The sequence below is a fragment of the Hypomesus nipponensis genome, chromosome 9 (assembly GCF_054491055.1).
Source record: "Hypomesus nipponensis isolate SF chromosome 9, ASM5449105v1, whole genome shotgun sequence".
In the NCBI taxonomy this organism is placed as follows: Eukaryota; Metazoa; Chordata; class Actinopteri; order Osmeriformes; family Osmeridae; genus Hypomesus; species Hypomesus nipponensis.
Genome location: NC_140369.1, coordinates 16,555,001 through 16,566,554, shown reverse-complemented (window position 1 = coordinate 16,566,554; position 11,554 = coordinate 16,555,001). Strand labels below are relative to the sequence as shown.

The following is an 11,554-nucleotide window of genomic DNA, read 5'->3' as shown; positions in this document are numbered from 1 at the left end:
GTGGACAAAGAGACAACCATCCACTTTGGGACAGAAATAATGTGCTCTTTGGGGTCCTTAGCGTAAAGCATCCCCCCAAACCAGTTAACAGGGTCCTGTAAATGAGAAGGAGGGGTATGGAGCGCACGTCAGAATCAATACTGCCCATGCATTGGCCAACTACAAAGGGCTGCTCAGACGCTGAGAATTCCAGAGAGGAGAGGAAACAAGCTTTAAGTAGACCAGACTGTCACAGGAATGGAGCATATGCAAGTCATTCAATCAGCCAGCCATTGAGTAATCAGGCAGCCAGGCAGGCAGGCAGGCAGTCAGGGAGGCAGGCAGGCAGGCAGGCAGGCAGGCAGGCAGGCAGGCAGGCAGGCAGGCAGGCAGGCAGGCAGGCAGGCAGGCAGTCAGGCAGGCAGGCAGGCAGGCAGGCAGGCAGACAGACAGACAGTCAGACAGTCAGGTCAAGTCACGCTCTGGTTGTAAATGTGGGACTGCTCTGCTGGCAGGCAGGAGACGAAATAGCAAGCCGAGACTGTACCTTCTTTCAGAGACACACAGCCCTCTGAATGTGTACGTGCGTGTGTGTCTGTCTTTCTGCGGTACCGTAATCCATTTGACACTGATACGATGAAAATTGCGATAATCCTTTCAAATACATTGTCACAAACTTTGTGACTTTTTTTCCAATCGACTTATCTGTATTTTTGTTACTTATGATCTTCAGGTATGCAGAGTGTAAGCTACTGTGATGGGAAGTCAATCAAGCCGGTCCAAACTGGATCCATTACAGCGGGCATTAGGACTGTTAGGGCTTTAATAGGGTCCCTATCTGCTGACTGATGCATATGCTACTCATCCTGGGATCGAAAGAGAACATAAAAAGACATTCTAGAGGTCAATCAAAACAGAGAGTTACAGACTGAGGGAGAATTGAAACAATGCTCCACTGTGACAATGCTCTCGACATCCCGTACAGAACAACAATCTCTTTATGTTGGGATGCAATCACATTTAGCTGCTTATTTAGCTCTGGCTGCAGTAACTATGTGACTATGGGAAGGGTTACTGTGCGGAAGCCATGCAGTTCATCTGCACAGTGACAGATCGCCGCAAATGTTGGTCGTTCAAGTTAGGGGTTTTCCAGCCTATGTTGCCCTCTGGTGGTGAAAGGTAGCACGTACATCTCCTTATGAGAGCAGATGGAGAACGTGTCTCGACAGTGACCCATCCTCCAACACGGTCCTTTCTGCATTTCCAAAGATCTCATGATTGCCAACTTTCTGTATCTTTCATCACAGTATTATTCTTTACTGCTTTAATCACAGCCTCTGTCAAAGGAAAGAGTGTCTGTCGAAAGAGAGATAGGACTGTTCTGTTGTCATGTCTTTGCTTTGCTTCTCCACGGGTGTCACCGCTGCCCAGGACCTGCTAAATGTACTCAAGGACACTGCAACATTGATTTGGAGAATATGTGGCACCAAGGGTCCAATTCAGCCATAAAACCCATTTGGGGGGGATCAGAGGCATGGTCATGTTTGTGGGTTGTTTGTTAGCACACATAGGCCTGCAATTGTGTCTAATTCATCATTGACATCATCATTTAAACTGTGAGAACATATTAGCCAATGGCGTGGTGGCAGTTGGATGAAGATAAATGTGTTGCCTCACGTGCAACGACTCCTTCTATTTGTTACACGTGAATCATTCGGGGACTGCGATAAAGACGAGTCAACAGAATATTCAGCAGATGAATAGAACAGCTTTTGTCAAGGCAAGGATGTCTACTGCACTGACTGACTTGAGTCATAAATACAATAATGGTTTGCATTATGACAGGGTTTGACCATCTGACCTCCTCCCCATGCATCTGTCACTTCATGTCTCTGTGGGGGAGTGTGGCAGGTGGCCACCCCAAGCCATTCTGGAGGATTCAGCTTAATATTCTTAAAAGCTTTGATGAATGGAACAACAGGGATCATACGTCTCCCTCTAACGCTGGCATACACAAAAGCATGCAAGCAAAAGCTGGTGAAAAACCGAACTCTTAAGAGTCGACACACTTAGAAATATTGCAGCCTTAAATGCTAAGCACGTTTTTTTTTCTTCTATATATCATTAAAATAGCAAACATTCAGTCACTGCCGCCGAACAACAAATGTATTATGAAATACATTTGCATTCACACCAGGGAACCAAACAAACCAAAAAGCCTACAACCTCATTAATATGCACACCATAAACATATAGAAAACACACCCACACACAGAGCAGTATAAACACACACACACACACACAAGCAGCACATAAACAGTGCACCCCCCCCCCCCCCTCCCCTGGCCCCGAACCGTCACTTGCACAATCACCCCTATATATGCATGTCTCAACTCCCCAAAGACGGTGGACAGTTGGGATGGCCTGCTGATTAATTTAACCCCCCTCCCCCCTCCGCCCCCATTCCCATCCCTCCCCCCTCCTCCACCCAGGAGCTCCAGAGCAGGACCATATGGGCCTGAGTCTGAGCGGCCGGCTGCCTGCCTCCATGCAGCCTGTCAGGGGGCTCTGCGTGGTTCAGCCATGGCCTGACTGTTAGCCTGCTCCACCTGTTCCTATGTCACACATCCCCATCCTCCACAGGCTAGCGTCAACGGGTGGACGGATGGAGAGACAGGCAAGCTGATCGACAAATAAATAGATGGAACTATAGTGCATGATAGATTACTGTAATTATATAGATATATAGAATGTTAGATAGAACTACACGACAATAGAACAATAGATTGATAGAACAACAGATAGATAGATAGATAGATAGATAGACAGACAGACAGACAGACAGACAGACAGACAGACAGACAGACAGACAGACAGACAGACAGATAGATAGATAGATAGATAGATAGATAGATAGATAGATAGATAGATAGATAGATAGATAATGAGATAATGGGATTATCCTGGGGACAGTTGGGGGAAAAACTTTGGATGATAATAAGAGCTTGGATGGTAATGAGAGCTTGGATGGTAATGAGAGCGTGGATGGTAATGAGTCAGAGGAGAGAATAGAAGTGGACCCTGTACACCTGTGGTCCACCTGCTGCCACGACGACATCCACATCCCCCAATTCCCTCATCAGAACTCTGCTGCATAAAGTTTAGGTATATCATATATATATATTTGCATGAGGAGAGGAGCGAGCGAGTGAGGATCTACATAATAGGGCAAACTCTCTCCATCTGGTCAGAGTGCGTAATCCTCCCCACTGTCTGCCTGTCTCGGGTCCCACCCGCTCCTCCAAAACCCCACAGCGCCTAACCCCACTAATGATAGGGATGCCCTCTGCTCGGTCACATACGTGAGTGATGAATGGCGTGAGATGGTGGCGTGTGTGTGTCCGCATCTTCGTGCGTGTGTGCGTGTGCGTTATAGGAGAGTGTCAGATGGCTGAGCGGTTAGGGAGTCGTGCTATTAATCAGAAGGTTGTTAGTTCGATTCCCGGCCGTGCCAAATGACGTTGAGTCCTTGGGCAAGGCACTTCACCCTACTTGCCTGGGGCGGAATGTCCCTGTACTTACTGTAGGTCGCTCTGGATAAGAGCGTCTGCTAAATGACTAAATGTGATGTCCTTTGACGGTTTGTGTATTTTGGGAATGTGGTTCAAGTGGGACAGCGTGTGTATCAGTGGGGGTAATACTCTGGAGATTTAACCAGGCGTCTGCCACCATGTGACCCCATGACTCCAACCGCTTCCTGGCCTCAGCTGATACGCGTGCCTTGCTGCCCTGACAAGAGGATGACAAAGAAGAGGGGGGGGGGGGGGGGGAGGAGGAGGAGGAGGACAGAAGGACCAGCAGGCCTTGAATGATGATGACGAGGGGGCCGTCTGTGCTGGCCCAGACCCTGGCCTTGGCCCTGCGCTAACCCCGCCTGGCCTGATACGGCCGGGGCCAGGCTGGGCGAGGCGTCACCAGCAGGCTGGTTGTGGGCCTGCAGCTGTCCTGGTGGGGGGAGGTGGGGGTGGGGGGGGGGGGTGCCAAGTCGTCGCGCTGACGCTGAGGGAACGGCTCTCCGGTTTGAAACCCTCGGAGAGCCCTCCAGAGCCCGCTAGAGAGGAGAGAGGTGTCCTGTACGACGGCTAGGGCTTTAGACACAGACATGAAGGGGGGGGGTGGGGGGTGGAAGTATTTCCAGTTCGCTCACTGTCAGTATGGCGCGTGTGTGTGAGCGTGGGGGGGGGGGAGGAGGGGGGGGGGCTACGCAGGAGCCTCGGACATGGTCGGGTCAACCCCGGCTCAGTGGCAGTCCTTCTGGCGTGATTAAGGAAGCCATGACAAAGACACGGGGGGGGGGGGGGGGGGGGGGGAGGCCTGCCCCAGCTGTCACACAGAAGGACAACATGACGAGGGCAAATCCTCCCCTCGTCTGCCTCTCCTCTGTGACTCCAGCGAGCGCAACGGAGCTTCTGTTAACGTGTCGCAGAGTGGTTTGCACTCAGACTCTTTGTCTGCGTGCCGGACTCTGAGGAAGCGGCTAAGCCATAGATTTATTGCTCGTTCTTTTCGTTTGTCGGGCAGCCGAAGAGACCTTTCATCTGTGTTGGCCTACTAAACATCAAAAATCATCATCACAACCATCACATCCACATTTTGGGGAAACCCTGTACTGTAGAGCAGGCATCTCCAAGTAAATCTCCATAAATATATCCTTGTCATGACATGTCCGTCATTGTATGTATTTCAGTGGACTTCTCACCTCTACAAACTGACCCATTGCTCTTTTGTTAGGGTAATGATCGTTATTCATTGCATACTCATACCTGCTGAGTAAAGTAAGGCTGTCTTGGCAGGCTCCACTCCCCCTATAGAGTGACTCCACATCTCCGCACATAGAAAAACGACAGGCTGGAGAGCTTTTGTCCAGAGCCCAGACGTGTGCGTTGCTAGCTCTGTCAGTCCGGTGGAGAAACGGGGGGAATTGGGTTCAAACCCTGCCATTCACAGAAGCCCAGGAGGGCCAGACCCACAGGGTCGAGCCCACTCCTCTCTGTCCCCTTCACCCCGCTGTCCCCAAAGCACACTTCTCTAGGTGAGGGGTCCCCAGAGGTTAAGGGACTAGAGGTCCCCGGTCGACACTTGGAACAGTAGGTAATGGTCCTTGCCACGGTGGGCGTTAATTTGTTATTGTAGCTCAGCAGCTGTGCAGCATGCTCCACGGAGCAGGTGGCAGCCTGGCAGGAGGGGGGGGGGGGGCGGGGGGGGTCAGCATGTGTTAGTGTGGATAGTTGGTGTGTAGGCCGGGTTGGGGGGAGTTTAGCTGTCATTCTCCAAATGTCCCATTCGCGAAAGAACACGTGAGGGGCCTAGCTGGACGAGGTCCAAAATCAAGTGTTTCTCTCTGTTCAATAGGTCATTGTTTATGGGAGATAAGTGGCAACATGACTCAAATAACACACACACATACACAGTGCCCTGCTCAGTGAGTTTCTTGACAAATTGAATATTATAGCCCCATTGAGTTTTAGAAAATCTAAGAAAATATTTCGGAATTTTTAACCATATTCTAAAGAAACATTTTCATACATTTTTTTGCCACCTTTTTCTTTTGAACAGTTTCCTGTTTTTAATTAAAATGCAACTGTTTAGATTGAAACGCAAAATCAATAACAGCTTCGTCTCTACCATGAGCATATCGTCAATTTACAACCCATCACGATTAGTCCCGCCCACTAAAACATTTCTCGCCGGTGCCGGGGATTTTTAGGAATACCTGATGCTACGCCGAATGATCACGGGTTTACTGACCACGGATTTGATGTGACACCACGAAAACTATTCCTTTGAATTATAAAAAAAATCGAGTATTGTGTACTTGGGCTAACTCGACGTAGCTTGTTTGGTTGTTATAGCATTTACATTGTAGTCTTATAAACACACTGATCATTCGCAGTGCGAAGAGCATGGTCGGAATCCCGAGCGCCTTTCGTTGTAAGTAGACAAAACCTTTTTGTATTGTGGGGTAGGCTAGTACGTACGTCCAGCCATGGCGTATACGTGTTTGTGAAATGCATGTCATGTGTCTTGTGCTTTTCTGATACAGTTAATAGCCTACATACAAATATGAAAGGAATATCCACACCTGGCCGCGCGCTGTAGGCTATACAGACCAGGAAATGTGGCACAGAGTATGTACTCAGCAAAATGGTTCACGATGTAAGGCCAACAAAATAAGTAGCGTTAGCACATTGAATTGTTCTTCGCAATATGTTTTGGCATGGCACGTTGTGTATATTATATGTTTTATCATAGCGGAATACGTGCAAAACATTCCAATAATATTCTTACAGGCTATTGTTTCATCTTCCATATGCAATGTCAATGATCGAGTGAATTAAAATACCAGTTGTCAACTTGGATCGTTGAAGGTTCGCTAAATTGGTGACAACATTAAGTTTGATGAGAGCATTATTCTCACAACACAAAGCTACCATTTTATTGTGCCACCTTTTGATTCAATAGCACCACCAGTCTATGTGCCTTTATCAGAGTGGGATTTGGTGCTAATCCACCAGCAGGCAAAGTTTGTACACCATCTGGAGTTTACAGCTTTTCAAGACAATAACACCAGGCGGTCGATGCGCAGCCAAATGACTTCCCCGTCTCCCAATAGACAATTTAAAGATGTAGGCCTACTTAGTCGGTCAATTTTATAAACAAAATTTACCAAACTAATAGCCAACTTATTTGTACTTCACCCCTATGAATCAGTCACTTCTGAGTTCTCCAAACCTGCAGCACTAATAGTACCAATACTGTGACGGGTTCGGTGGAAACTGAGGGCATTACTGTATCATTGTTTGACATCCAGGGCATTGATCGGTCTCCCCAAAGCCCCCCAGAGCAAACGTGCAAATGGTGGTGTAACAAAGACAAGGCTGGAGCAATGATGACACTTATTATGATCATGATGGTCGGTATTACAATAGCCAGCAGAGAGCAGCAAAGGGTCTTTGACACTGTTGTGATACCGTAACATGATTTATGAGCAGTTTCATAGAACTTTGGGAAGTTTATTTGTTGTTGTTGGGGGAAAGGGGGCACTTTAACGTGACAAAAAATAAACGATGTTTATTTTTATTATTATTTATGATATCCTTTAAACCACGTTGAGAATGGAGGATACCCCTATATGTCATCTGTGAAGATAAAGTTGTACCAGCATGTACACATCATTCACTCCAGTCAATCACGCTGTAACTGTTCCTCTCTTGATTCAATTACATGCACTCCAAAACATGTGGCCAAGTTGAATCCTTCAACATTTCCCCCTTTCTCTCTCTTTCTCGTTTTCTTTCTTTCTTTCTCTTTCTTTCTTTCTCTTTTGTGGGGGATGAGGGAGTCGGATTCCAATCCCCTGACTTTTATAAGGGAAATAAATTAGTAAAGGGTCCTGATGTTTTGCATTAGAGTCCTAATTGGTTTTGGCCTAAGTAAAATAGTCAGAGTTGCCAGATATGGGCCTTTGTGTTGTGGTGTGTGTGGGAGAATTCCCCTCCTTTTGTGTTGGGGAGAGGTGCCGGTACAACACTCAACAGTCACTTCAGCATTCCCTCTGCCCTCTCTCATACACGTTGGGGTCTCTTTAATGTCTGCATGTGTGTGTGTACGCCAAGTACCGTGAGTAGGTCTTTTCCACTAGTACCACCTGTTAGTGTTTTACTCGGCCCCACGGCGACGTTGACTGGGGAACCGTCCAGATTCGCTCGTCAGGCCCATCAGATCTGCCGGGATTTGACAAATCTGGTTCCCATTACCTATCAGGAGATGAATCTCAGTTTGATTCAAACACAGCCGAAATGAGTCAGCGGGTTGTTTTTTGAAGTGAACTCGGTTTGACTCGTCATCGCTCACGGGTGATGACATTTGAGTTGGAACGTGTGCTGTTGGGTCCTAGGCTATTTAGTAGGTTGTTTTAATGTGCTTTTGGAGAACACATTAACCCAGAAAGACACACGTTCTTTGATTTTAAGTTCGATAGGGTTCATTTCACTGCTTGGTATCTCGTGTCAGAACCACACCAGAAACAGCTCAAAGAGTCTCCTAACGGGGTCGTACGTTTACCACAAAGTAGCAGTTCAGATTTGGGCGGGCGTGTTTGATCAGCCATCTCAATTCGTGGATAGGAAATCACTTTCATCCGTCACTGTTGTTCATTACAGAGTTTACGCTGTCACTCGTTATGGAGTTCACTCGTGTCGCGAGTCCCCGCGGTGACACATCCAGCTGAATCCCAAAACCACACCAAAACACCCGCCACTCAGGGCCCGTCCGACCGAGCCAGTCCTGTTGCGCGTTTTCTCCAGCTGCTCTTCGCATTGCCTGCTTCCTATTTCACGTACCCCATTACTTCAGCCTCGGGGGGAAACCCGAATTGAATGAAAGGACAAAAAAGAAAAGTAGGGGAACAGTAGGGGAATAGAGACGAAACCCCACCAAAAAAACAACAGAGGCGAAGGTGATTAACTGTCAGGAGAATGTGAGGCTAATTGATGCCAGGTTCACACAGCTGTTCCTTGTTGCCGCGCGCTGCACAGAGCGCTTGGGAGGATGAAATCCAGATGTTAGCCCGCGTCTCGGATCGCCTGCCAATAACAATCCGGAGGAATGCCAGTCTGCAGGAGACGAGCTCTATTAAAGGGTGCTCGCTCCTGCGCCCCGTGTCAAAACATGGCTCCTAAACCGGCCAGACGCTTGGTCTCTGTGGCCTTTTTAGTCGTGAAGCTAGATTGCAGCGCTCGACGCGGAGCTGTTAACACTGCCATTTTGTTATACTAACCACCTCGGCGTCTCCTCCACTCTGGTTATCAACACCTCGCTGAAACATTGCAGTGACACCTTGGGACTGTTCAAAAACCAATTCGCCGCTTCCAGACTTGTTTAGCATATTTGTTACGCTTTTGAAAACTTCACTAAATGGATTAAGACCTTTGTCCCATGCTGTTTAATGTCATTCACTCAAACCATCATTGAAAATGCATGTGTCCTTTATTTGACTGGTGGGATGCGGGTCCTGATTGTGTGCAGGCATTTTAAATGGTCTCCTACTTAAAGCTGAAGGACATTGACTGAGAACAAAGGTTCTAGTCAACCAAGAGTGAATTTGAGCGGCCCCTGTGGAAAAAAGGAACTGAAAAGAACTTATCACCACATTATGCTTTTTTAATACCCGTCTCTCCACCCCTCGTCCCCCCTCACACTCAGACAAAGCCTCGTTAGGATTGGTTCCCCCTATTCTCCACGGCTTTCGGGAATATTCTACCCCTCTGCGCTCGTTGCCCCTTCCTTCCCCTCCGGTGTCTCTCTCTCTCTCTCTCCCCTCTTTCTCTCTCTCTCTTCTTGCCGTCTCTTTTTCCGTCTCTCTTTCTCTCTGGGTTAAACCACCTGCCACTGGGCCTGTCAGCGTTGGAGTGCAGCTTCCATCCCAGTGTGGCTGAGCTCCTCCTGAAGTCTGTGACGGAACGCTCCCCACGTTGTGTTTAGAGTGAGAGCGGCTTTAACACCAAACGCCGGCTTTTTACAAAGTTCAAATCCATTCTAAGGAGCGTCTGTGGTGTCCAAAGGCCGTTTTCTGTCTTGTATCACAGCAATTGTTCGTAACAAAAAAGGAATGACACCAGCTTACAAGGAAACAAATGTAATGTAAGTATCTTTTTGGACGCTGTGCTGTGCTCTCTCTCTCTCTCTCTCTCTCTCTCTCTCTCTCTCTCTCTCTCTCTCTCTCTCTCTCTCTCTCTCTCTCTCTCTCTCTCTCTCTCTCTCTCTCTCTCTCTCTCTCTCTCTCTCTCTCTCTCTCTCTCTCTCTCTCTCTCTCTCTCTCTCTCTCTCTCTCTCTCTCTCTCTCTCTCTCTCTCTCTCTCTCTCTCTTTCTCTCTCTCTCTCTTTCTCTTTCTCTCTCTCTTAAATCATGGCTCGTCACGATCATGATGGAGGTGTCGGGATCCAATGTTTCTCTCCACAACTCTTCCCCAGTGTCTGCTGCTCTCTGAGTGCTTTATGACTGCCAGCAGGCTCACCTCATCCATCTCAGCTCTGGGCCCTCGCCTCCTGCCAAGGACCTCGCTGTCGGCCAGCTGTCATCTTCATAGGCCTGCTTCATCAGGCCAGACTCCCTCTCGCTCGCTCGCGGTCTCGCTCTCTCTTTCCCTCCCCTTCACTTTCTCTACTTCTCTTTCTCTCTCTCTCTCTCTCTGTCTCTGTCTCTCTCTGTCTCCTGTTGTTTACGAGTCCTCGGCTGGTGTCCCTGCTGGCAGTCTTCTCCCGGGGTGTCCTCAGTCTTGACTCCCCCCTCAGACTGGGTCTCCATTGGTCTCCAAGCTGGAGGAGAGGAGTGGTCAGGAATGTTCTGGGCCAGGAGAGCAATGCAGGAGACAGGTACACAGAGACACAGAGATAGAGCTAGAGAGAGAGAGAGATAGGGATGGTTAAACAGAGAGAGCTCATCTCCCCCACCTGCACTAACAGTATCACAGAGAGGAGGTTTGTGCAGCGCCCTTGACAAGTCTAAACATTCCACCCACCACTGAACCAGGGTATGGTTGCTGCACACACCCCTGTGTGTGTGTGTGTGTGTGTGTGTCCAGAGCAGATCCTTATCCACCCAGCTCTAATTGAGTCCTCCAGAACACACCGCCGCCCCCATTCCCCCGCAGGCTATCTCCGCCTGGCCAGGTGTTCACTCCCCCACCCCCCCCCTCCCCCTCCCCGCAAGATGAACCACCTGCAGAAAACAGGTGTGGCCTTCCGTCACCAGGCAAGAGCACAACACAGCTGCTTCTCCCGCCTCGGGGATGGCTGCAAGGTTATTATGGGATAAACTGCAGGTGTTGGAAGGAACACACACTTATCCACACCCGAGCAAAAACACACACACACACACACACACACGCGCGCGAGCTAGCACAAGGTAACCGTACTCCAAGGTAAGGAGCCTGCGGCGAGCGGGGGTTTGAGTTTGGACGAGGACTTTCTCCTCCTCAAGCTGGTGTTTATGTACGTTGTGTTGTTGAGGCCACACCAGGTCCGACACCGTTCCCTGTGCCCTGCAGAGACGCAGCTCTCATTGTAGGATGATCCTTCCTCTCGAGGAAGCGACCGTTTGCAGGGTGACCACAGGTTTACCTCGTGTCTGTGGAAAACGGGCTCGGTAGCGGGCGGACGCGCTGCGCGCTGGCTGTACTTCTTCCCAACATGGAGTTGTTTATGAGAACTCCTCCATGTTTATGTGCTGACAATTTGGTAAGATTGGCCGGCGCGCGCTGACCCCAGGCCAGCTCGGATGCTTCATAGAGCCTGATAATTGTGATAAGTTGTACATTTGAAGGCTTTAGCCATAAATGGAGCCCACGGCGGAGAGGCCTGCCTCGCGTGTCTGCTGCACGGTTTAACAGGGAGAAAGAAGGTGGTTATTGAATATCGTTTAAGGGAGTTATTTGAGAGAGGGCTTTGGCGTCGGCGCACTTGGCCTTCCTCGGTGGAAACTTTGGGAGGCCGCAGCCAAGTGAGCGCGTGACCC

The 11,554-nt window shown here is 49.0% G+C and overlaps 1 protein-coding gene across 1 annotated transcript in view; it reads left to right on the top strand.

Moving 5' to 3' along the window:
- Positions 1-5,740: 5,740 nt before the first annotated feature.
- cbfa2t2 (CBFA2/RUNX1 partner transcriptional co-repressor 2) overlaps positions 5,741-11,554 on the top strand; it is a 28,336-nt gene continuing 22,522 nt past the window's right edge. The window contains exon 1 of the mRNA XM_084706054.1: positions 5,741-5,970. Coding sequence (XP_084562180.1) covers positions 5,943-5,970 — 28 coding nt within the window. The 5' untranslated portion in view covers positions 5,741-5,942. The remainder of the gene's footprint in view (positions 5,971-11,554) is intronic.